Source organism: Vanessa tameamea, chromosome 25, assembly GCF_037043105.1.
Source record: "Vanessa tameamea isolate UH-Manoa-2023 chromosome 25, ilVanTame1 primary haplotype, whole genome shotgun sequence".
Lineage (NCBI taxonomy): Eukaryota > Metazoa > Arthropoda > Insecta > Lepidoptera > Nymphalidae > Vanessa > Vanessa tameamea.
The window spans coordinates 5,041,184-5,068,916 of record NC_087333.1 but is presented as its reverse complement, the minus strand read 5'-3'; the positions used below and the strand labels follow the sequence as shown (position 1 = coordinate 5,068,916).

Genomic DNA, 27,733 nt, shown 5'->3' with positions numbered 1-27,733 from the left:
ATGTACGCGACGTAGAAGTTCAAGTTTGTCTTAAAGAGTTAGCCCCGTCTTATGTACTCGTATCATCAGCTCCTTGACGCAAGCAGTGCTATGGCGATCTCCCCTTCCTCCCAAAAATATTTTTAAAGGACCTTCAGTGGCATCACACCGATCGTAGAAAGCTCGGCGCCATCATTGTAGATACCCCAACAAGAGGTTCCCTATGTTAAGACACAGACTAACTGAACAGTATTGGCTAACAATGGATAATCTTATCATTAGGGTTGTGGAAATGATATCTTTGCTTCCGAGAAATATTATTCCTTTATAAGTTGATAAAGTTAATGATAAAATAAATAATTAAAAATAGCTAAGATGTCATCGAGGGCTGCTAATTACAATTTATTTTAGTGAATATATTTTGCATATTTTGTATAAATAATAATAATAATAGTAAGATTTCATTAATTTCTAGAAATTTTTATGGTTTACGTTATATGCCGGACGAGCAAATGCGGCACCTAATGGTAAGTGGTCACCAGCACCCGTAGAGAATGGGGCTGTGAGAAATATTAACCATTCCTCACATCGCCAATGTGCCACTAGCCTTGGGAACTAAGATGCTATGTCCCTTGTGCCTGTAGTTACACTGACTCACTCACGCTTCAAACCGCAACACAACAATACCAAGTGCTGCTGTTTGGTGGTAGAGTATCTGATGAGTATTTGGTATCTACGCAGATGGAACAGTTACAGTTGGAGGAACTTCTTTTTCCCATGACAAATCCAAATAAAATAATGTATTGTGATTATTATTTCTTATAGTGCCAATGTTTAAGGGCGATGGGGACTTACCACCAGGCACAATGGTCACCCTGCCTTTACAATAAATGAAGAAAATGATGTCATATTATGACAAATGTTTGTAAGATCATATCGTAAATAATAATTGATTTAATCATTGATTGGTTTTTTTATTATCATAGAATTAAATTCGTCTATAATTTGACCTTTCAGTAGTATCCAGACATATAATATTCAGGTGTCTCACTAAAGTGGTTGTTTTAATTTCAAAGATATTTCATATTTAGATTTAATCCTCGTCTGATTCATAGCTTAAAGATAAAATGATAAATGTAATCAAGCAAAGTGCTTAAGCAATATATAAGGAGAGTATTTGTTGTGTTTTTCATATTCACTGAGTCAGTGTGAAGTTAGCAACTGAAGGACAAACAAACATACAAGGTACGATACGAAGTATTAATAATAATAATTTATACTGAGCTTGTGTTCGAAATTAGTTACATTTTTTTGGAAGATATAGGGTTCTGTACCCAAAGGGCAAAATGGACCCTATTACTAAGGCTCCGCTCTCCGTCCGTCTATCCGTCTGTCAACGGGCTGTATCTCATGAACCGCGATAGTTAGACAATTTTTATACGTGATATATTTCTTTGTTTTTTAAAAACATTATTATTTTATTATAAATAATACATGAACAGCAATGCTACTCTATAAGAACTCACTTCGTATCTCACTCGAGAAATGTATTCTTTGAATGGTATAATTCAATTATTGGCATCAAATTTATATACAATTATTATTTAATAAAATAATAATTAACTTTTAGTATCTGTTTTTCAGATGAAGTGCGTACTCTCCCTATTATTATTAGCTCTGGCTGTGATCTCCAACGCTGCAACAGTGCCAAATGTTAACAGGAATAATATAAACATCGGCTCCGTTCGACCGGGAGACAGACTGTTGCAGAGGTATGATATTTTCCTCAAATTTAACCCAGAATTTTAGATTTTGTACTGCTTAATGAAATAGCTTATCTTAAATAAATAAACTAAACGACTGGTCCTCAGAAAAGGGGCATCTGTTCACAAACGTGTGAGTGTGTGTATATTTTGCGCGGTGACAGCTTTTATAAATCGAATCGCATACCTTATTCCGAAAGAAGAAATAAAGATAAGCAAACTTAAGAATAGATTCACTTATTCCATGCAATTTGTTGACAGCTCAGCTAAATTGTGTACCAAAACCAGTTCTTGACGAATATATATTTATTTAACGCAACAATATTGCACTTAACTACTTTTTAAAGTTCCGATAGATACTTTGTTGACAATCCTTTTTTTTTTTTACGAATCTTAACCAAGTACCATAGATTATATATTATTCAAGATCTCGAACAACGGTATCACGTGAATTCTTTGTCAATGTAGTTTCTTTGTTATAACATAGCAATTATTGCAAATAGGAAATAAGATACGATAAGTCATTTAAAATGTATCTAATTATTTTGCCTTACTATTGATTTCAGAGCCTCCGTCTACAAGCCTCCTAGAGCGAATACGATTCAGTACCAAGATTACGTATACCGCGGTAACGCCAGGACTCGCATATCGTCTATCGTCGCGAGCGAGGTCGGAGCGAGGCAGTTCGCTTCCGCCTGGATTACCCGTGGTGGAATAGGATACAACAACGTTACGATCAGAGTGCAGTCAGCTAGAGGATACGGATACAATTACGCGATTAATGTTTGGGGACAATAAATAAATAATAACACACATTCTGCTATGGATAAATATACTGAATTCAATGATTTTTATTTTTCGTTATAACCGAGACAGCCCGGTTAGATCGCGTGCATCTTAACCAATAATTGCGGGTTCAGGCCCAGGCAAGCACCGTTGAAATTCCATGTGCTTTATTTGTGTTTATATTTAATGTCGTTTTCGGCTGTGGGGAAAACATCACAAGGAAACCTGCATCTTAAATGTGCATCCACCTGCCCGTCTTGGAGCAGCATAGTAGCGTAAGCTCTAAATCTTCTCCTCAAACTTAGAGTAAGGCCAATAGTGCCCAGTGTAGCTAAACAGTGGGACATTTACAAACTGTTAATATATATATGTTTTACTTTAATCTTCTAAAAACTTCGTAGATATCAACGAAATTGGTTTCCAGGTTTTCGGGATCAGTTGAAGGAGTGTATTGGTTTGGATTTAATGGAGGAAAAATTAAAAACAGCGTTTTAAATTCAATTCAAATTTTTATCTTTAAAAGAGAAATTATATCAATAGTTTTAAAATAAAAAATATATTACAGAAGGGTTTTCTTCAACCTTCACACCCCTCAATAGAGTTTGAAAATATATTTTTTAACAATAACAGACTTCAAATTTAACTAACATCAGCATCTTGGTCTAAAAACTACCAAATGCATATTATACCTACTAAAAATTATTATAGAATATCTTTCAGGGCAAAAAGTAGGGGAAATGGTATCAATAACAGAATAATATCCACATTCTTAAGGTTATGAAAATAAAATTATTTGGTGCTAGGGTGGTGGTAGACCCACTAATCATATATTCAACCGCCAAACAACAATACTCAGTATTATTGTGTTCCGGTTTGAAGGGCGAGTGAGCGTTTTAACTACAGGCCCAACTGACATCACGGTAGCATGCGGAAGCGATCCTGTGGCGCCCACCGAAACGACGGAGAGGGTACCGCTGGTTTTTAGTGGGTATTGCGGTGTACTAGTGGTCGTCCTGGGCACCCGCGAGTCCCACATATCCACTTCATGTGAAAAGCCCAACCGACATTAATTCAAGTTGGTTAATTAATTTAATTTGCCAGTCTACTAATTTCGTAAAAAAAATGTTACGCTTAAAAAATATATCTGAATGTATTGCTATTGTTTATACTATTCTACTGTTTATGGTAAAAATGTTATAGAAGGCTTGAGGTGGTCGATGAGATTTCTATGCCCTTGAGTTTAATAGTAAAAATGATTTTATTGGTTTACAATATTTTACATATATCAAAGATATACCTCAAAACTAGGAGACCCCGTATTTTAGGGGACAGTGAGTTACCCTAAATGTAATTGATGAGGTCACGGTTTTTGGTAAACACCCGTAATGGTTGTATCTGAAGATGAATTAATTGAGTAGATTTAATTTATAAACAAGACCATAATTATTCTGAAGATGTATATAATTTGGTCAGATTATATCTTTTACATCGATTCAGTTAAGTTTTATGACTAGCAATAGTCGTTGTACTGTAATATTACAGATATGACAGGGCTGTCACGCAACTTATTATTAATTAATATTTGAAATGCAAATGTAACTCTGTCTATCAATGTATACATAATTAATGTACATATATGTTTCAACTTATGAATACTAGATGGCGTTATGTCAAATTGTAGACAATTCTAAATCGCGATGGCAAGATTCGCTAATTGTTTGCATATAATAGTTTTATTAGTAAAACATTAGCGTTGTGGAGCATCCTTAGGATCGAGTGAGCTAGTTGTTCAATCTATCTGGTTGTTCGAATTTAATGAAATATTGTATGAACTCCAAGGACAACTCCAATTACCTTGACTTCTCTGTATGCCTATCACCTCACGACCAGCCCTTAAAACGCGAGCACAGCCGCGGATATCTATTAAATTATAAATTCAAAAACCCAAATAAAATATTTTAAAAAAATTTAATAAATATGTAATAAAGACAGTCTTTTTTCTCTTTTTTTAGCTTTTTTTGTATTGCAGTTCTTAAGATAATTCAGTCAAATTTTAAATTGGTAATATTAGCATCACCAAATTGTATTTATAACAAGTATGTTAGAAACTATAATAATATAAATAAAAAACTCTGCCGGTCTGTCTGTCTGTGGCTCTTCCACGGCCAAACTACTGATCCTAATTTATATTCCAAACGCCTGATGACTAAAACGTTACACTGTTGAATTAAATTTAAAGTTACCATCGGTTCGGAAAATAGATTCTACCGAGAAGGGAAGGACATAGCTATCGACTCCAACAAAATTTTGTTATTTCTAAAATGATGTTGGTCATCATTTATAAAAATCAGTAATCAGGCTATCATCATCAGCTGTATGTACGCGACGTAGAAGTTCAAGTTTGTCTTAAAGAGTTAGCCCCGTCTTATGTACTCGTATCATCAGCTCCTTGACGCAAGCAGTGCTATGGCGATCTCCCTTTCCTCCCCAAAAATATTTTTAAAGGACCTTCAGTGGCATCACACCGATCGTAGAAAGCTCGGCGCCATCATTGTAGATACCCCAACAAGAGGTTCCCTATGTTAAGACACAGAGTAACTGAAGTAGTATTGGCTAACAATAGATAATCTTATCATTAGGGTTGTGGAAATGATATCTTTGCTTCCGAGAAATATTATTCCTTTATAAGTTGATAAAGTTAATGATAAAATAAATAATTAAAAATAGCTAAGATGTCATCGAGGGCTGCTAATTACAATTTATTTTAGTGAATATATTTTGCATATTTTGTATAAATAATAATAATAAGATTTCATTAATTTCTAGACTTTTTTATGGTTTACGTTATATGCCGGACGAGCAAATGCGGTACCTAATGGTAAGTGGTCACCACCACCCGTAGAGAATGGGGCTGTGAGAAATATTAACCTTTCCTTACATCGCCAATGTGCCACTAGCCTTGGGAACTAAGATGCTATGTCCCTTGTGCCTGTAGTTACACTGACTCACTCACGCTTCAAACCGCAACACAACAATACCAAGGGCTGCTGTTTGGTGGTAGAATATCTGATGAGTATTTGGTATCTACGCAGATGGGCTTGCACAAGGCCCTACCACCAAGTAACAGTTACAGTTGGAGGAACTTTTTTTTCCCATGACAAATCCAAATAAAATAATGTATTGTGATTATTATTTCTTATAATGCCAATGTTTAAGGGCGATGGGGACTTACCACCAGGCACAATGGTCACCGTGCCTTTACAATAAATAAAGAAAATGATGTCATATTATGACAAATGTTTGTAAGATCATATTGTAAATAATAATTGATTTAATCATTGATTGGTTTTTTTATTATCATAGAATTAAATTCATCTATAATTTGACCTTTCAGTAGTATCCAGACATATAATATTCAGGTGTCTCACTAAAGTGGTTGTTTTAATTTCAAAGATATTTCATATTTAGATTTAATCCTCGTCTGATTCATAGCTTAAAGATAAAATGATAAATGTAATCAAGCAAAGTGCTTAAGCAATATATAAGGAGAGTATTTGTTGTGTTTTTCATATTCACTGAGTCAGTGTGAAGTTAGCAACTGAAGGACAAACAAACATATAAGGTACGATACGAAGTATTAATAATAATAATTTATACTGAGCTTGTGTTCGAAATTAGTTACATTTTTTTGGAAGATATAGGGTTCCGTACCCAAATGGCAAAATGAACCCTATTACTAAGACTCCGCTCTCCGTCCGTCTATCCGTCCGTCGACGGGCTGTATCTCATGAACCGCGATAGTTAGACAATTTTTATACGTGATATATTTCTTTGTTTTTTAAAAACATTATTATTTTATTATAAATAATACATGAACAGCAATGCTATTCTATAAGAACTCACTTCGTATCTCACTCGAGAAATGTATTCTTTGAATGGTATAATTAAATTATTGGCATCAAATTTATATAAAATTATTATTTAATAAAATAATATTTAACTTTTAGTATCTGTTTTTCAGATGAAGTGCGTACTCTCCCTATTATTATTAGCTCTGGCTGTGATCTCCAACGCTGCAACAGTGCCAAATGTTAACAGGAATAATATAAACATCGGCTACGTTCGACCGGGAGACAGACTGTTGCAGAGGTATGATATTTTCCTCAAATTTAACCCAGAATTTTAGATTTTGTACTGCTTAATGAAATAGCTTATCTTAAATAAATAAACTAAACGACTGGTCCTCAGAAAAGGGGCATCTGTTCACAAACGTGTAAGCGCGTGTATATTTTGCGCGGTGACAGCTTTTATAAATCGAATCGCATACCTTATTCCGAAAGAAGAAATACAGATAAGCAAACTTAAGAATAGATTCACTTATTCCATGCAATTTGTTGACAGCTCAGCTAAATTGTTTACCAAAACCAGTTCTTGATAAATATATATTTATTTAACGCAACAATATTGCACTTAACTACTTTTTAAAGTTCCGATAGATACTTTGTTGACAATCCTTTTTTTTTACGAATCTTTACCAAGTACCATAGATTATATATTATTCAAGATCTCGAACAACGGTATCACGTGAATTCTATGTCAATGTAGTTTCTTTGTTATAACATAGCAATTATTGCAAATAGGAAATAAGATATGATAAGTCATTTAAAATTTATCTAATTATTTTGCCTTACTATTGATTTCAGAGCCTCCGTTTACAAGCCTCCTAGAGCGAATACGATTCAGTACCAAGATTACGTATACCGCGGTAACGCCAGGACTCGCATATCGGCTATCGTCGCGACCGAGGTCGGAGCGAGGCAGTTCGCTTCCGCCTGGATTACCCGTGGTGGAATAGGATACAACAACGTTACGATCAGAGTGCAGTCAGCTAGAGGATACGGATACAATTACGCGATTAATGTTTGGGGACAATAAATAAATAATAACACACATTCTGCTATGGATAAATATACTGAATTAAATTTTTTTATATGAGCATTCAATGATTTTTATTTTTCGTTATAACCGAGACAGCCCGGTTAGATCGCGTGCATCTTAACCAATAATTGCGGGTTCAGGCTCAGGCATGCACCGTTGAAATTCCATGTGCTTTATTTGTGTTTATATTTAATGTCGTTTTCGGCTGTGGGGAAAACATCACAAGAAAACCTGCATCTTAAATGTGTTAATATATATATGTTTTACTTTAATCTTCTAAAAACTTCGTAGATATCAACGAAATCGGTTTCCGGGTTTTCGGGATCAGTTGAAGGAGTATATTGGTTTGGATTTAATGGAGCAAAAACTAAAAACAGTGTTTTAAATTCAATTCAAATTTTTATCTTTAAAAGAGAAATTATATAAATATTTTTAAAATAAAAAATATATTACAGAAGAGTTTTCTTCAACCTTCACGCCCCTCAATAGAGTTTGAAAATATATTTTTTAACAATAACAGACTTCAAATTTAACTAACATCAGCATTTTGTTTTTTAGTGGGTATTGCGCTGTACTAGTGGTCGTCCTGGGCACCCGCGAGTTCCACATATCCACTTCATGTGAAAAGCCCAACCGACATTAATTCAAGTTGGTTAATTAATTTAATTTGCCAGTCTACTAATTTCGTAAAAAAAATGTTACGCTTAAAAAATATATCTGAATGTATTGCTATTGTTTATACTATTCTACTGTTTATGGTAAAAATATTATAGAAGGCTTGAGGTGGTCGATGAGATTTCTATGCCCTTCAGTTTAATAATAAAAATGATTTTATTGGTTTACAATATTTTACATATATCAAAGATATACCACAAAACTAGGAGACCCTGTATTTTAGGGGACAGTGAGTTCCCCTAAATGTAATTGATGAGGTCACGGTTTTTGGTAAAACACCCGTAATGGTTGTATCTGAAGATGAATTAATTGAGTAGATTTAATTTATAAACAAGACCATAATTATTCTGAAGATGTATATAATTTGGTCAGATTATATCTTTTACATCGATTGAGTTAAGTTTTATGACTAGCAATAGTCGTTGTACTGTAATATTAAAGACTAGCTGTGCCCGCGACTTCGTTCGCGTAGTTGTCGGAAACACTATCATGATTATCGTTTGATTGCTCACGTTGGTTTTTGTTATTATAATCGTCAATAAGATTTAATAATATGTTTTACAGTACTTCAGCGTAGATTATATTTTTAGTTTTATTTTCTTGTGGTAGAAGAACATACTGATTTTGCCCGCAACCCGATCTTGACAACGCGACATATAGTTGGCCGTGTGAAAAGCAGTCTTGACGTAAATCGATTCCTACGTGTTTAAATGTTTGGCCCTGTGATTTATTAATGGTTACGGCAAAAGATAACTTAATGGGAAATTGAATTCTTTTAAAATTAAAAGGTAAATCATTTGGAATCATTGGGATGCGAGGTATAAGCACTGTTTGACCAACTGCCGGACCAGTCAAAACTGTTGCAACGATCACGTTATTGCGAAGGAATTTTACTTGAAGGCGGGTCCCGTTACATAAATTTGGTGGTTTAAGATTTCTGAGTAAAATTATCGCAGCACCTATTTTTAACTTCAGGGAATGTGGTGGAAGGCCGCTCGGGTTTAAAGAATTGAGAAACTCTTGTGGGTAATGGACAGCATCTTCTTGATCCATTACATTATCAATAGATGTGTAGGTAGTTATATCGCCTGGAAGTTTGGTTAAAATTAGGTCGTTAATTTCGTCAACGCTACTATTTCTCGCCGCCAATATTGCCCTTTGACACATCCATTGGTAATCTTTATTTTCTATTTCGACGATATTAGGATTAGATGATTTAGATAGATTAGAGGATTTAATATCAAAAGTTTACCACTTTTGATATTAAATCCTCTATGCTAGTCACTTTTTCTCCTAAATCGCGATCAATTTCAATTTTATTTTCAGAATGAGGTACTTTTCCATCTCCTATTAAAAGTAACTTTGAAGGAAAATTTGTACTTCCTCCCCCCAAATGTGCTCTCATATTCGTAGATAGTTTTAAGGTATGGACAAATTTCCATAACGGTGAACTTTTAAGGCAAGACCTTACAATGTCTGCTCTAGTTCCTCTTAAAATTACCGGTAAAGTTTGTCTAAATAAATTACCAACATCTGTGTTTTTATTGCTTATTGTTATACGGTCAATTATGACAACCCTTTTCTTAAACATAAAAGAAATATTGTACAATAGTGTACGATTGCGAATATTTTTTTTGTTAACAATTCGATGCAGGTGTATCGACATCTGGATGTAAGACAAAAGAAAAAGTCAATTGTAAATAAATAAATCACAAACAAAATTCATACTCTGCCAAAACAAACAAAACGTTCAACAGGAAATGTAATAGTAAATCTGAATGACTTTTCTTTGTCTTGGATTAGGAGAAAAGTTCATGAATTGTAATACCTGACGGTAGACATGTTTGCTTAAACACTCAATTTTGATTCCAATTTTCTGTCATTATATAGGACCACTATGTACGTATAGGGTTTAAAAAAACATCAAGAAGAAGTGTATTTATCGATAGACCAGATTTACAAATTTGGAGTATATCATATATTTACAAACCTACCTTGGCTGACACCGCCTCCAAAAATAACAATAATTTTAACTATAATATATTATCGTAATAACTTTGCTGACTTTTAAATAGTCTAAATATTTTTAATTTCATTTTACATAGTTTAAATCTAAAAAATATTGTGATCATTGTTTGTTATTCATAGGTTTGTGTTAAGTTAGATTTAAAGTGGGTAGGTACATACTTATCTCCCTGCGTGGAAACACAGAACGTACCTACATATTGGTAAGTAGAATAAGTTACTTGATTATTAAGTTGTAGAATAATAAGCAATTATTTTTTACTTTTTAGAGCATATTATTTTTTTTCTTTTTTGAAGTCGGTTTTTTTTTGTCAAAATTTTTGTTTCTAAAAGATTCGGCCGAGTATCGCTAACGTGCTCCTTAGAATTGTTCCGTTCCCTTCCGTACCGTTACTTTGTCATGGATCCTATGCTCAGAACCTTACCAAACTTTCACCATAGTACCCTTGAAGTATATCCTTTATAAAAAGAATCATTAAAACTGGTTGGCACAATTTTGAGTTATTCACCTATTTATCGCGCACATACATAATGCACATTTAAGACTTATATCGTTTTCATAAGGATACCATCATCGTAACAGGATAAAATTAAAATGGGGCCCCACGGGGAGCACTACCTTTCAAACAAAAAAAATTTACGCACGCATCGAAAGTCCATAAATGTGAATAATTTTCCCCGTTTTTGCAACATTTCTCACTGTCGCTGCGCTCCTATTGGTCGCAGCGTAATGTTATATAGCCTAAAGCCTTCCTCTATAATTGGACTATTCAACAAAAAAAGAATTTTTCAAATCGGACCAGTAGTTCCTGAGATTAGCGCGTTTAAACAAACAAACAAACAAACTCTTCCGCTTTATATATTAGTATAGATATGACAGGGCTGTCACGCAACTCATTATTAATTAATATTTGAAATACAAATGTAACTCTGTCTATCTATGTATACATAATTAATGTACATATATGTTTCACCTTATGAATACTAGATGGCGTTATGTCAAATTGTAGACAATTCTAAATCGCGATGGCAAGATTCGCTAATTGTTTGCATATAGCACTTTGGAAAGATTCGAATAAATATCGTTATCAGTGGCACCTAATAGTTTTATTAGTAAAACATTAGCGTTGTGGAGCATCCTTAGGATCGAGTGAGCTAGTTGTTCAATCTATCTGTTTGTTCGAATTTAATGAAATATTGTATGAACTCCAAGGATAACTCCAATTACCTTGACTTCTTTGTATGCCTATCACCTCACGACCAGCCCTTAAAACGCGAGCACAGCCGCGGATATCTATTAAATTATAAATTCAAAAACCCAAATAAAATATTTAAAAAAAAATTAACAAATATGTAATAAAGACAGTCTTTTTTCTCTTTTTTAGTCTTTTGTATTGCAGTTCTTAAGATAATTCAGTCAAATTCAAAATTGGTAACATTAGCATCACCAAATTGTATTTATAACAAATATGTTAGAAACTATAATAATATAAATAAAAAACTCTGCCGGTCTGTCTGTCTGTGGCTCTTCCACGGCCAAACTACTGATCCTAATTTATATTCCAAACGCCTGATGACTAAAACGTTACACTGTTGAATTAAATTTAAAGTTACCATCGGTTCGGAAAATAGATTCTACCGAGAAGGCAAGGACATAGCTATCGACTCCAACAAAATTTTGTTATTTCTAAACTGATGTTGTTCATCATTTATAAAAATCAGTAATCAGGCTATCATCATCAGCTGTATGTACGCGACGTAGAAGTTCAAGTTTGTCTTAAAGAGTTAGCCCCGTCTTATGTACTCGTATCATCAGCTCCTTGACGCAAGCAGTGCTATGGCGATCTCCCCTTCCCCCCAAAAATATTTTTAAAGGACCATCAGTGGCATCACACCGATCGCAGAAAGCTCGGCGCTATCATTGTAGATACCCCAACACGAGGTTCCCTATGTTAAGACACAGAGTGACTGAACAGTATTGGCTAACAATGGATAATCTTATCATTAGGGTTGTGGAAATGGTATCTTTGCTTCCGAGAAATATTATTCCTTTATAAGTTGATAAAGTTAATGATAAAATAAATAATTAAAAATAGCTAAGATGTCATCGAGGGCTGCTAATTACAATTTATTTTAGTGAATATATTTTGCATATTTTGTATAAATAATAATAATAATAGTAAGATTTCATTAATTTCTAGAATTTTTTATGGTTTACGTTATATGCCGGACGAGCAAATGCGGCACCTAATGGTAAGTGGTCACCACCACCCGTAGAGAATGGGGCTGTGAGAAATATTAACCTTTCCTTACATCGCCAATGTGCCACTAGCCTTGGGAACTAAGATGCTATGTCCCTTGTGCCTGTAGTTACACTGACTCACTCACGCTTCAAACCGCAACACAACAATACCAAGTGCTGCTGTTTGGTGGTAGAGTATCTGATGAGTATTTGGTATCTACGCAGGTGGGCTTGCACAAAGCCCTACCACCAAGTAACAGTTACAGTTGGAGGAACGTTTTTTTCCCATGACAAATCCAAATAAAATAATGTATTGTGATTATTATTTCTTGTAGTGCCAATGTTTAAGGGCGATGGAGACTTACCACCAGGCACAATGGTCACCCTGCCTTTACAATAAATGAAGAAAATGATGTCATATTATGACAAATGTTTGTAAGATCATATCGTAAATAATAATTGATTTAATCATTGATTGGATTTTTATTATCATAGAATTAAATTCGTCTATAATTTGACCTTTCAGTAGTATCCAGACATATAATATTCAGGTGTCTCACTAAAGTGGTTGTTTTAATTTCAAAGATATTTCATATTTAGATTTAATCCTCGTCTGATTCATAGCTTAAAGATAACATGATAAATGTAATCAAGCAAAGTGCTTAAGCAATATATAAGGAGAGTATTTGTTGTGTTTTTCATATTCACTGAGTCAGTGTGAAGTTAGCAACTGAAGGACAAACAAACATATAAGGTACGATACGAAGTATTAATAATAATAATTTATACTGAGCTTGTGTTCGAAATTAGTTACATTTTTTTGGAAGATAGAATAATTCCCCTCTCAATAGAATTATGAGAGCCTATAATTCAATAAGCGGAGACAAAGATTTAGATATTTTCGATAATATGAAAAAATTTAAAAGTAAAATATTAACTATAAAATATTAACTATAATTGCTCAAAATTGTTAGTTTAGATAGTTTAATTGTGTTCTTATCTTTATTTTAATTTATTGTTGTTTTGTAATAGTCTTTAATTAGCACTTTTTACCTTCCTTTTGTTGTCGCTTAACTTTTATTTTGTGCATGCTGTTATCACCTATAAGTAAGATACCACTAGTCTTACTTTTTATTCATGTATCTGGATTGTTTTTAGTGTGTATTTTGTTGGTGATCTAATAAATAAATAAATAAATAAATAAGATGTAGGGTTCTGTACCCAAAGGGCAAAATTGACCCTATTACTAAGACTCCGCTCTCCGTCCGTCTATCCGTCCGTCAACGGGCTGTATCTCATGAACCGCGATAGTGAGACAATTTTTATACGTGATATATTTCTTTGTTTTTTAAAAACATTATTATTTTATTATAAATAATACATGAACAGCAATGCTGTTCTATAAGAACTCACTTCGTATCTCACTCGAGAAATGTATTCTTTGAATGGTTAATGGTTTTTAATGGTAATTCAATTATTAGCAGCAAATTTATATATAATTATTATTTAATAAAATAATATTTAACTTTTAGTATCTGTTTTTCAGATGAAGTGCGTACTCTCCCTATTATTATTAGCTCTGGCTGTGATCTCCAACGCTGCAACAGTGCCAAATGTTAACAGGAATAATATAAACATCGGCTACGTTCGACCGGGAGACAGACTGTTGCAGAGGTATGATATTTTCCTCAAATTTAAGCCAGAATTTTAGATTTTGTACTGCTTAATGAAATAGCTTATCTTAAATAAATAAACTAAACGACTGGTCCTCAGAAAAGGGGCATCTGTTCACAAACGTGTGAGCGTGTGTATATTTTGCGCGGTGACAGCTTTTATAAATCAAATCGCATACCTTATTCCGAAAGAAGAAATACAGATAAGCAAACTTAAGAATAGATTCACTTATTCCATGCAATTTGTTGACAGCTCAGCTAAATTGTTTACCAAAAACAGTTCTTGATAAATATATATTTATTTAACGCAACAATATTGCACTTAACTACTTTTTAAAGTTCCGATAGATACTTTGTTGACAATCCTTTTTTTTTTTTTACGAATCCTTACCAAGTACCATAGATTATATATTATTCAAGATCTCGAACAACGGTATCACGTAAATTCTATGTCAATGTAGTTTCTTTGTTATAACATAGCAATTATTGCAAATAGGAAATAAGATATGATAAGTCATTTAAAATGTATCTAATTATTTTGCCTTACTATTGATTTCAGAGCCTCCGTCTACAAGCCTCCTAGAGCGAATACGATTCAGTACCAAGATTACGTATACCGCGGTAACGCCAGGACTCGCATATCGTCTATCGTCGCGACCGAGGTCGGAGCGAGGCAGTTCGCTTCCGCCTGGATTACCCGTGGTGGAATAGGATACAACAACGTTACGATCAGAGTGCAGTCAGCTAGAGGATACGGATACAATTACGCGATTAATGTTTGGGGACAATAAATAAATAATAACACACATTCTGCTATGGATAAATATACTGAATTAAATTTTTTTATATGAGGATTCAATGATTTTTATTTTTCGTTATAACCGAGACAGCCCGGTTAGATCGCGTGCATCTTAACCAATAATTGCAGGTTCAGGCCCAGGCAAGCACCGTTGAAATTCCATGTCCATGTTATTTGTGTTTATATTTAATGTCGTTTTCGGCTGTGGGGAAAACATCACAAGGAAACCTGTGGAGCAGCATAGTAGCGTAAGCTCTAAATCTTCTCCTCAAACTTAGAGTAAGGCCAATAGTGCCCAGTGTAGCTAAACAGTGGGACATTTACAAACTGTTAATATATATATGTTTTTCTTTAATCTTCTAAAAACTTCGTAGATATCAACGAAATTGGTTTCCGGGTTTTCGGGATCAGTTGAAGGAGTATATTGGTTTGGATTTAATGGAGCAAAAATTAAAAACAGCGTTTTAAATTCAATTCAAATTTTTATCTTTAAAAGAGAAATTATATCAATAGTTTTAAAATAAAAAATATATTACAGAAGGGTTTTCTTCAACCTTCACACCCCTCAATAGAGTTTGAAAATATATTTTTTAACAATAACAGACTTCAAATTTAACTAACATCAGCATCTTGGTCTAAAAACTACCAAATGCATATTATACCTACTAAAAATTATTATAGAATATCTTTCAGGGCAAAAAGTAGGGGAAATGGTCTCGAAACAGAAAAATATCCATATTCTTTAGGTTATGAAAATAAAATTATTTGGTGCTAGGGTGGTGGTAGACCCACTAATCATATATTCAACCGCCAAACAACAACACTCAGTATTATTGTGTTCCGGTTTGAAGGGCGAGTGAGCGTTTTAACTACAGGCCCAACTGACATGACAATTTAGCTCTAAAAGTTATCGGCGCATTAGCGATGTGAGGAATGACATATTTCTTTCTCTTTCGTGATGACTACTTAACATTAATTCAAGTTGGTTAATTAATTTAATTTGCCAGTCTACTAATTTAATAAAAAAAATATTACGCTTAAAAAATATATCTGAATGTATTGCTATTGTTTATACCCATTCTACTGTTTATGGTAAAAATATTATAGAAGGCTTGAGGTGGTCGATGAGATTTCTATGCCCTCGAGTTTAATAATAAAAATGATTTTATTGGTTTACAATGTTTTACATATATCAAAGATATACCACAAAACTAGGAGTCCCCGTGTTTTAGGGGACAGTGAGTTTCCAATCAGTACTTACATTTATTAGAGTTGTTTTATGTTTAAATATATTGAGTAATAAATACAAAAATATATCGAGCTAATGTGGTAAGTATTTTTATATATTATATGAATAAAATATAACAATTTTGTATGTTTATGTGTGTGTGTGTAGTAGATTCTGTAGATATATTTAAAGTTTCAAGTATGTGTGTATGTATAATAATACATATATATGAAAATCTGGTCAAAAACGTTGTGTTCGTACGTGAAAGCGAATGACGGTACTTTGTATACATAGTTTTCGGACGAAAGTATTTTAGCTATTTTATAAATCTTATTTATCGGGAATCTCCACAGATAATAATTGTTCAACTTAATAATCATTAATTTAGCTCTTTTTAAACCTCCCAGTCTTTGTGAATGGGAAATACTTTGAATTTGTTTTTTATTAAATTGAAGTTACTATAAAGTATGTTTAATATGAGAAAGGACCAAATACACCGTAAATGATTCTTGCAACGAGAACAGTTTTTTTTTTACATTATACATCAACAGCCTGCATTTTTTTTACATTATGCATCAACACGCTGCTCCAATACGAGTTGGTGAAATACACATGTGGCAGAATTTCGTTAAAATTAGACACATGCAGATTTCCTCACGCTGTTTTCCTTCACCGTCGAGCACGAGATGATTTATAAATGCAAATTAAGCACATGAAAATTCAGTGGTGCTTGCCTGGGTTTGAATCCGAAATCATCGGTTACGATGTACGCGTTTTATGCACTGGGCCATCTCGAGTGTTGAATTGAACTGGTTAGGTTTTTATAGAGCAATAATGCAAGATAGTATATTTGCGCGAATTTTACAATAACCTTCATTAGAATTTAAAATAATATAAAAATAAACTAATACACGGACTCTTGTTGTAAACACATTTTGCACATATTAATTTTCGCGAGGAACGAAAAAGCACCGAAGGCAAATTACGCCTGTGGAGATTTGAAGAGTATTACAGATCCTATTATCGTTTCCTGTCTTGGCTTCATACATTTGGCAGTTACCTACTAGAGGTGTCTGTGGACATAAACTGTGGTAATATACAATTTCCACCCTATCCAACTAGAAATACATATAAAAAGCGTAGAATAAGGATTTACATAAAACATCAATATTGAAAGATAAATATCCATGTTTTCAGGGCAAACGTCTTAATGAAGCGCACTAGCTTTAGCCTAGCCTAGTATAGCTCGTCTTGCAGCTTTGCCAGGTCTGCCAATGAGAGTATTGTTAAAGTTGACTCCTTACGATTACCTTTTTAACGCCGGTTTCACAATACTTAAGCATGTTACAATGCCAATATATAGAAAATGGAAGCCGTATTACCCAAGTGAGTGACTCTGTAGGTGTTAATACAACATTTTATTAATGGCTATGATATTCCGCATCATTGCTACATTGAGCGTAAATCGGGAGAGCTGTGGAAAATTCCAATTGAAACCCTTGCAACATCGTAGCGTGATATGGAAGCTAAATATATTTGATTATAAATTGTAATTAATGTCACATGTAAAAAAATCAATTTATTTCATTAGTCATCTTTAAGCCCCAGCCGAGCGACTGCATGCTCTTTGATTCTTATCAGAGAATATTATCATATTTTGGTGTATTAGCTGTTTTGAAGATCCGTGATATTATATCTAAAGCCATTTTTTCATTCATATTTAAGAGATAAATTGATAAGTTTTATCAGACCAAGTTGTATATATATGGAGACTATTGCCTGAATGGTTCATGTCTATTTAGTTAGGGTGAAGACTAGTGAGATTTTTCCTTTAATAAATAAATATAAAATGTAAGTTATACATATGTAATTTGTGCGAAATATTCATAATGTTTTAGTTTTCATCATGATTTAAATAGAACGGTATCACCGTTCAGATTTTGTGTCTAATTAAGTATCTAGTAGGAGTTAAGACTCGTGTGTTATATAGTGTATGTTATGGCACTATGCCAAAAACCTTTAGAAATAGGTTTTAATTATATCTCAAACATATTACTTTGGAAGTTAATGTATATTTAAGCGTCAAAAGTTTTTATAATAAGGAAAAAAGAAAACATTTTTATTTGGGTCTCCGTTTTTAGATGAAGTACTTACTCCTTTCATTACTTTTGGCCTTGGTCTTGGCCTGCAACGCTGCAGTGGTGCCAAATTTCAACAGTCAGGATTTAAGTGTTGGCACCATTCAACCAGGAGACAGAATTGTGCATAAGTATGATATTATTCTTTAATTATTGTAAATAATTGAAATATTATATTCAGTACAGGGTTCAGGGTTCTTTTGATGATAATGATGATGACCTTCTGACCAATTCTAAGAACACAATATAAGAAGGCATTAGAGTAAGCTAACACGTTCTCTATTCCCTTAGTCTAGTCGATGGGACGATAAACTTGACACAATTGGAAGTTCAGGTGAAGCCACTTTCCGCACTCCTGGATGCTGTTGAGAATTTCTTGACTGAAAAATGCAAAGACCTTTTAATGATCCGAATTGGGATTTGAATTTAGAAACGTGGGCCTTATGACCTTACAAACTGGCAAGCGAACTAACTAGACCAACAGGCAGTCAGATAAGGGTTCTTTTAATGATAACAAATTAAAGTAATCCTTCATGGCTACCTTTTTGCTCTAGTTCAGAGTTGCTGAATGTCTTTAATTTTTCAATTATTTCTGGAAGAGGTCTCGTAATAGAAGTTACTTCAATCTACTTGGTGGTCGGGCTTTGTGCAAGCCCGTCTGGGTAGGTACCACCAACTCATCAGATATTCTACCGTCAAACAGCAGTACTTAGTATTGTTGTGTTCCGGTTTGGAGAGTGAGTGAGCCAGTGTAACTACAGGCACAAGGGACATAACATCAGCATATTTCCCAATTTTGGTGGCGCATTGGTAATGTAAGGAATGGTTAATATTTCTTACAACGCCATTGTCTATGGGCGGTGGTGACCACTTACCATCAGGTGGCCTATTTGCTCGTCCGCCTACCGTATATAAATAAAATAAAATAATAATACTTTTCATCGTTTTCAGAGCCTCCATACAGATCACCTACCTGGAAAGATTAAGGTTTAACGACTACTCATTCAGGAGCAACGCCTTTAATGAGATATCTGCTGTTTTCGCCACTGAAGTTGATAAAACGCCGTTCACTTCTGCCTGGATTACAGAGGGCGGAATCGGATTCAATCATATAACAATAAGAATGCAATCAGTTGTTCCGTTCGGATCGCATTATGCCGTTGAACTTTGGGGACGCTGAATTATTTGTTAACACCTGTACACCTAACTTTACTTTAAAGTTATAAAAAATAAATAAATTATAAAAAGACTTATTTCTCATCAATTCAATAATAATATTTAACAATGTCATTTATGTAACTTTATATTATGAAATTAAATAATTTTTATTAATTATATATGTACATTCATTATTTTAAAATTCATTTGTTATTTATAGACAATAATGATATAAAACTATTATTATAATTACCTTTTTTTTTTGGTAAGAACGCAGGATCAATGGAAATGTAAAACATGAATCTTACTAAATTTTTTTACCTAATACTTTTAGTTTAACTAAAAACTCACCAGCGAAATATAAAATTCAGCCATTTTTTTTTCGTCCAATATTGTAATTGTTAACAATTTTACGATATGGTACAGAAACAGGAGGCGGTCGCTTTGTTACTAGAAAAAAAAAATTGTAGACGTTAGACGACATAGAAAAAGTTTTTAATACAATTTTACTCTCCGATTAAATAAACGTAAATTGCTTTTTTTAAACGCAAGGGAAATCATCGCAAAGATATCCGGGTTCTGGGAAGTAAGCTCGGTTTTGAGCTAATTAACATAATTCTAATTCTGACTAAGATCCATAAAAATGTCATAATTTTAATGCATTGTATGGGTCTATTCATATAATTATGTTTTTGTTTATTGCATATATTTTGAATTAAGAATAAAATTAGACCGACTTGGTTCTGCTTGTATAATACAAGTACATAAATACTAATATTTAAATACACCTTTTATTTAGAATCTGTGATGTAACCGTAGCCACTTTTAACTCTAAAACTTTTTCATAGAAAACATTAATATTATATTCCTTTTCCGTTATGGCGGCGTTCGTTAGAAACGTGCGTTCGTTTTTTCAGACTTACGTCTCAAAAACTCCACGAAAAATTCATCGATTTTACGGGATAATATTTAACCCATACGTTTCGGTACGGCTTATTCAAAATATTGGAAAAGGAATTTTAGACAGCGAATGTTGAGCTTCGTAAATTACATCGTACATCCTGACTTGTTAAGTTGTTACTCCTTTACAATACATCCATATAGAAGCACATACATATAGTATGGCCACTTATTTCTGACATATGACAGTTAATCTGATCGGTAGCAAATATGTTGCGTCACATTACTTTGTTTAAACATTATATATGTCGGAGTCAGTCGTCACATCAACGTAATGATAAAAGTACCCACCTTGATTGATTTGTTGTTTACTCGAAGATAATTACAATTAGCTAGATTTTTAATGCAAATCTTTTACGACAATTCCTAATTATATCTGATATGATTTACTAGCTATCTGCGATTGACTTATGACGACTAGTTCCGATTTCGGTAATTGTTAATAGCGTTATGAAACATTATAAACGATTGTTTAATTCGTGTCACCTAGAAATAACTTCAAATTGTCTGTTCTTGATTAACGATTATTCATATTGGAATATTTTGTGACTTTTACCTTGCTAGCAGATTTAATTGCTTTGTATTTACATTTAGGTAAACACGTGGCTGGCGTTTCGCGCCACGGACAGATTTGTTGGGAGTAGGGGCTAGGGTTTAAATACCGTGTTCACTGGCTAGTATTCAGTCGATTCCGAGGATCGACTCAAGCAAGAGCTCTAGCTTCCGACAAAACTGTCGGTTTACTCCTCAGGCTTGACTGCCTTTGCTACGCTATTTAGTTAGCTGTACTTGCCCGCTTGTACGCGGTTACGCTGCCTTTCGGCATATTGATTTGGCTGTATATCACTGGCTTGTCTGTTTGCTTGTTGTTTTAGATTGTTTAGATTGTGTGTAAATTATTTTAAGACTATTATTATTGTAAATAAAAATCTATTGTTATTTAAAACCTTAATTGTTGTTTCTTAAAATGGGAACCCGACCTCCTGACGATCCGTCTTATTCCGCCCGCTATCCTATATATATATATATATATATATATATATATATATATATATATATATTTTCTTCAATAATCATAAATTTTCCTCCGAACCTCGACACGTAACTTGTAGAATGATAACACGAGGGAATTTTATAGACAAATACTGTAACTGTCATATAAACGGGATGTAAGGCAAGCCTGCCTTATGAGGCAGGACAAAATATAGGCATGTATGTGTAACACACCAACATCGAGGCCTAACTGTGTTATAAAATTGTAATATTACTTTTAACAATTTTACGATTAATTAGTTTTTATTACACGGATTAAATCACAGCCTGTAAATCTCACTGCTGGGGTAAAGTTTAAAAATTCCTTTTAAGGAAGTTAGGAGATTATTCCACCACGCCACTCTAATGAGGATTTATCATCCGAGACTTGCAGGTTTTCTTCCATGTTTTCCTTGATATAAATACCGAATACGAGGTGAAATATGAACACATTTTGAGCACATGAAAGTTCAAAGATGCTTGGTTTTGAATCTTCAACTTTCGTTTCACTAGTCCATACAGGTGTAGTACCGAAAAGATTCTTTTTTAAATTTAAGTTAAGACATATTTTGAAAATCGAATAGAACTTTTTCTTAAGACAATTTGTCACAAAATGTCGGTCAAACGTGTTCACCGAGAAGTATGTGTAAAGCGAGCTGAGAGTGGAAACTACAGTTATAAAGTTTAAATAGGATGTGTCGCCGCCAATATTGCTTAGCTGATAAGGTTAATTTTATTATACTCTTAAAAATTATTGTAAATGTTAACACGATTGTGTGGGTAAAATATGCCCGGTATTGATTTTATAAGAATTGATTAATCGTGTAATTACTATTGATTAGATAACGCTACTGTAATTCGGTTTAAATTACTTTTAATTATTTTCATTTAAAATTATTAATTGTTTTATAAAAAATATTGTCAAAACCTGTCGATTTTCTAATACAGTGATTTTACAACATCTGTTTTTTTAATAATGAAGTGTTTTTGTGGTTGATGTCCGCCTCTGGTGGGGCGGGCGATTTAATAAAAGAGGGTTGATTTAAGTACGGGGGACACTTTGTTACCGACTTCGGAAGAGAAAACATTGTAAGTAAAATCTATGTTGGTTAAATAAGAAAAAGCTGTGTTGATTAAATAAAACTAACTATTTTGAACTCTTGCTTGTTTTTGTTAATACTCACCTTGTTATTTTTAAATCAAATAAATGCCGTCGATATCTTAAAGTTGCTTGTCAGTATAAACATAAAATTATTATAACTATAGCAGAGCCGATGACCAGAACAAGGTCAGCGGTTCTGCGTATTTTTTTAAAATAACTGTCTATCATAAATTCGATATCAGAAGTGGGATACGAGCCCATTGTTTCTGTCGGTTTTATTTTATGATTTCAGATACCGCCTAGCCACATTGAGCGAAGTTATCTCGTTGTGCGATGGATACAAGAGACCAGAATGTATCAGCAGAACCAGGTGAGCCACCATCCACCGAGCATGATCCAGAGGCTGGTGCTCACGGGTCAACTACAACTGCTAAAAAGGCGTTACTACAGGGGGGTAATGTACCCCCTGAGTTTTAGTTACATATGATGACTATGATGCAAAATATGAGTGAAAGACTGTCCAAACAAAGTGATAAGGTTAAAATTACTGACGTGTTTCTACTTTCATTCGACCCAGACGGAAACGTCGGGGTCCGCGAGTGGTGTAATCACATTTCGTCTGCTAAAACTAACTGAGCTGAGTGATTACGATGTTCGCATGAAGGTGACTAGCCTACTGAAAGGTCGTGCTAAAATGTGGGCAGATAATTGGCTTGTCACAACTTCCACGTGGGAAGAATTACGTCAGAACATTATTACTACCTTTGAACCCGAGACTCGCTATTCAAGGGATATACTAAGATTCAGGGAACACAATTACGACCCCACAAAAGACATTGCAGAGTTTCTGTCACAATCATGGATTTTATGGAGACGAGTCACTAAAGATAAGCTTGACAATAGTGATGCTGTAGAAGCGGTGATAGGTACGATCGGTGACGAACGCCTCAGAATTGAACTAATGAATGCCAGAGCTACCTCAGTACCGGAGTTAATTTCTGTCGCCGCGTCTATTCGCGTTTCGCGTGCTAACCATCTAAGCTCGAACTAACCACCATCGAAACGATTAAGATACTCAATTGATAATCGAAACATAGCTTTTTGTAGTTTTTGTAGGCAGCCCAAGCAACATATCGCGATTGTCGAAACAAAAACACGCCTGTAATTGTAGAAAAACAATCTACCGAGAAAAACTTTAGTACTTCTGCATCATTACTTAAACAGGGTGACAACAGGTTCTGTTCATTTTGTTCTAAATCTGGCCATACATTTGATACGTGTTACCGTCGGGAAAAACAGATCTCTAACATAGTCTCAGTCCATAAAAATAAACAAAATTTAAATACTATGCGTATGCGGGTAGGTGATATTATTATTGATACCGTATTTGATAGTGGTGCGGGTGCTCCGTTATGTGCGAATCCTTTGCAAATAAACTACAGGGTAAACGACGACGAGTAATTAACTATTTACGTGGAATAGGTCCGTTTCCCGTAGTCTCCGTGAGTACTTTAACAACCGTGTTTACTATCGACGATATAAATGTAGAAATAGATTTTTTTATATTGGCCGACTATGAAATGACATCGATTGTGTTGATTGGTGCAAAGCTCTTGCGTGAAACCGGGCTAACTGTAATCATAACTCAAAATAGCGCGACATTGTGTTCTCGACCTCGCGTCATGCACCTGCGGTCGACAACCAGTCTATTCAATAACATAGATCATGATTTAAGCGATGACTTTGAAATTAAACAACTATTAACATTGCTCGATAAATATAGTAGCATTTTCACGCGCGGTTTTTCGCGAACCCGTGTTAACACAGGTCAGTTAGAGATCCGTTTGAAAAATCCGGACAAATACGTTGAGCGGAGACCATACATGTTCAGCCCAGTCGAGCGTGAAAGGGTAAAAGAAACTGTTAAAGAGTTAATAGATAATGATATTGTACAAGAAAGTAAATCTCCGTATTCAAGTCCAATAATTCTGGTAAATAAGAAAAACTGTGACGATCGCATGTGCGCGGATTATCGAGAGCTAAATGCAAATACAGTACGCGATTATTATCCACTCCCCTTAATCGCAGATCAAATAGATCAGCTTGATGGTGGTCGATATTATTCTACCCTCGATATGGCCTCTGGCTTCCACCAAATACCGATTGCACCTGAGTCTATGGAGAAAACCGCTTTTATTACTCCGGATGGCTTATTTGAATACAAGGCTATGCCTTTCGGATTGTGTAACGCACCTTCAGTGTATCAAAGATGCATTAATCGCGCTTTAGGTCCCCTTTTAAGCCCCGGCAGTGCAGATAAGACCCATAATGATAGTGTATGTCAGGTATACATTGATGACGTCATCAGTAAATGTCGTGATTTTTCATCTGGTCTCGTAAACTTAGAAAAAGTATTTGTAGCATTACGCGAATAAGGATTTTCAGTTAACATTGATAAGTGTTCATTCTTTAAACGGTCCATAGAATATCTCGGTAACATAATCGAAAATGTTCAGGTCCATCCTAGTCCTAAAAAGGTTGACGCTTTATCGAGGGCCCCCATTCCGACAAATGTTAAGCAAGTTCGCCAGTTTAACGGTCTCGCGGGATATTTCAGACGCTTTATACCCGACTTCATATGAAAGGCCCAACCGACATTAATTCAAATTGGTTAATTAATTTAATTTGCCAGTCTACTGATTTCATAAAAAAATATTACGCTTAAAAAATATATCTGAATGTATTGCTATTGTTTATACTATTCTACTGTTTATGGTAAAAATATTATAGAAGGCTTGAGGTGGTCGATGAGATTTCTATGCCCTTCAGTTTAATAACAAAAATGTTTTTATTGGTTTACAATAATATAAAAATAAACTGATACATGGACACTTGTTGTAAACACGTTTTGCACATATTAATTTTCGCGAGGAACGAAAAAGCACCGAAGGCAAAATACGCCTTTGGAGATTTGAAGAGTATTACAGATCCTATTATCGTTATTTATTATATATCGTAATTAATGTCACATGTAAAAAAAAATCAATTTGTTTCATTAGTCATCTTTAAGCCCCAGCCGAGCGTGCTCTTTGATTTTTATCAGAGAATATTATCATATTTTGGTGTATTAGCTGTTTTGAAGATCCGTGATATTATATCTAAAGCCATTTTTTAATTCATATTTAAGAGATAAATGCATAAGTTTTATCAGACCAAGTTGTATATATATGGAGACTATTTCCTGAATGGTTCATGTCTATTTAGTTAGGGTGAAGACTGGTGAGATTTTTCCTTCAATAAATAAATATAAAATGTAAGTTATACATATGTAATTTGTGCGAAATATTCATAATGTTTTTGTTTTCATCATGATTTAAATAGAACGGTATCACCGTTCAGATTTTGTGTCTAATTAAGTATCTAGTAGGAGTTAAGACTCGTGTGTTATAGTGTATTTTATGGCACTATGCCAAAAACCTTTAGAAATAGGTTTTAATTAGATCTCAAACATATTACTTTGGAAGTGAATGTATATTTAAACGTCAAAAGTTTTTACTATAAGAAAAAAGAAAACATTTTTATTTGGGTCTCCGTTTTTAGATGAAGTACTTACTCCTTTTATCATTTTTGGCCTTGGTCTTGGCCTGCAACGCTGCAGTGGTGCCAAATTTCAACAGTCAGGATTTAAGTGTTGGTACCATTCAACCAGGAGACAGAATTGTGCATAAGTATGATATTATTCTTTAATTATTGTAAATAATTAAAATATTATATTCAGTACAGGGTTCAGGGTTCTTTTGATGATAATGATGATGACCTTCTGACCAATTCTAAGAACACAATATAAGAAGGCATTAGAGTAAGCTAACACGTTCTCTATTCCCTTAGTCTATTCGATGGGACGATAAACTTGACACAATTGGAAGTTCAGGTGAAGCCACTTTCCGCACTCCTGGATGCTGTTGAGAATTTCTTGACTGAAAAATGCAAAGACCTTTTAATGGTCCGAATTGGGATTTGAATTTAGAAACGTGGGCCTTATGACCTTACAAACCGGTAAGCGAACTAACTAGACCAACGAGGCAGTCAGATAAGGGTTCTTTTAATGATAACAAATTAAAGTAATCCTTCATGGCTACCTTTTTGCTCTAGTTCAGAGTTGCTGAATGTCTTTAATTTTTCAATTATTTCTGGAAGAGGTCTCGTAATATAAGTTACTTCAATCTACTTGATGGTCGGGCTTTGTGCAAGCCCGTCTGGGTAGGTACCACCAACTCATCAGATATTCTACCGTCAAACAGCAGTACTTAGTATTGTTGTGTACCGGTTTGGAGGGTGAGTGAGCCAGTGTAACTATAGGCACAAGGGACATAACATCAGCATATTTCCCAATTTTGGTGGCGCATTGGTAATGTAAGGAATGGTTAATATTTCTTACAACGCCATTGTCTATGGGCGGTGGTGACCACTTACCATCAGGTGGCCTATTTGCTCGTCCGCCTACCGTATTTAAATAAAATAAAATAATAATACTTTTCATCGTTTTCAGAGCCTCCATACAGATCACCTACCTGGAAAGATTAAGGTTTAACGACTACTCATTCAGGAGCAACGCCTTTAATGAGATATCTGCTGTTTTCGCCACTGAAGTTGATAAAACGCCGTTCACTTCTGCCTGGATTACAGAGGGCGGAATCGGATTCAATCATATAACAATAAGAATGCAATCAGTTGTTCCGTTCGGATCGCATTATGCCGTTGAACTTTGGGGACGCTGAATTATTTGTTAACACCTGTACACCTAACTTTACTTTAAAGTTATAAAAAGTAAATAAATTATAAAAAGACTTTTATTTCTCATCAATTCAATAATAATATTTAACAATGTCATTTATGTAACTTTATATTATAAAATTAAATAATTTTTATTAATTATATATGTACATTCATTATTTTAAAATTCATTTGTTATTTATAGACAATAATGATATAAAACTTGTACTTACCATTTTTATAATTACTTTTTTTTTTTGGTAAGAACGCAGGTGAAGGTCTTCAATGGAAATGTAAAACATGAATCTTACTAAATTTTTTTACCTAATACTTTTAGTTAAACTAATTGGTGAGTTACCAGCGAAATATAAAATTCAGCCATTTTTTTTTCGTCCAATATTGTAATTGTTTACAATTTTACGATATGGTACAGAAACAGGAGGCGGTCGCTTAGTTACTAGA

The 27,733-nt window shown here is 34.0% G+C and overlaps 2 protein-coding genes across 3 annotated transcripts in view; one reads left to right on the top strand and one right to left on the bottom strand.

Annotated features, from left to right (window-relative positions):
• The window catches only part of LOC113396631 (calbindin-32), a 176,641-nt gene that overhangs the window by 46,090 nt on the left and 102,818 nt on the right, over positions 1–27,733 (bottom strand). The window lies entirely within an intron of this gene.
• LOC135194136 (probable salivary secreted peptide) lies at positions 6,530–14,933 on the top strand. The gene is made up of 4 exons (XM_064218989.1): positions 6,530–6,696; positions 7,304–7,411; positions 13,937–14,082; positions 14,641–14,933. Exons 1-4 carry the CDS (start codon positions 6,550–6,552, stop codon positions 14,870–14,872), a joined length of 633 nt encoding a protein of 210 aa, XP_064075059.1. The 5' UTR covers positions 6,530–6,549; the 3' UTR covers positions 14,873–14,933.

What these genes read in the sequence shown, in the direction of transcription:
- LOC135194136 (XM_064218989.1), top strand. Translation starts at nt 6,550, where the DNA reads ATGAAGTGCGTACTCTCCCTATTATTATTAGCTCTGGCTGTGATCTCC. An exon ending in GGTATGATATTTTCCTCAAA is followed by an intron (nt 6,697 to 7,303) that starts TTTAACCCAGAA and finishes CGGTAACGCCAG; the next exon opens with GACTCGCATATCGGCTATCG. An exon ending in GGAGACAGACTGTTGCAGAG is followed by an intron (nt 14,083 to 14,640) that starts GTATGATATTTT and finishes TATTGATTTCAG; the next exon opens with AGCCTCCGTCTACAAGCCTC.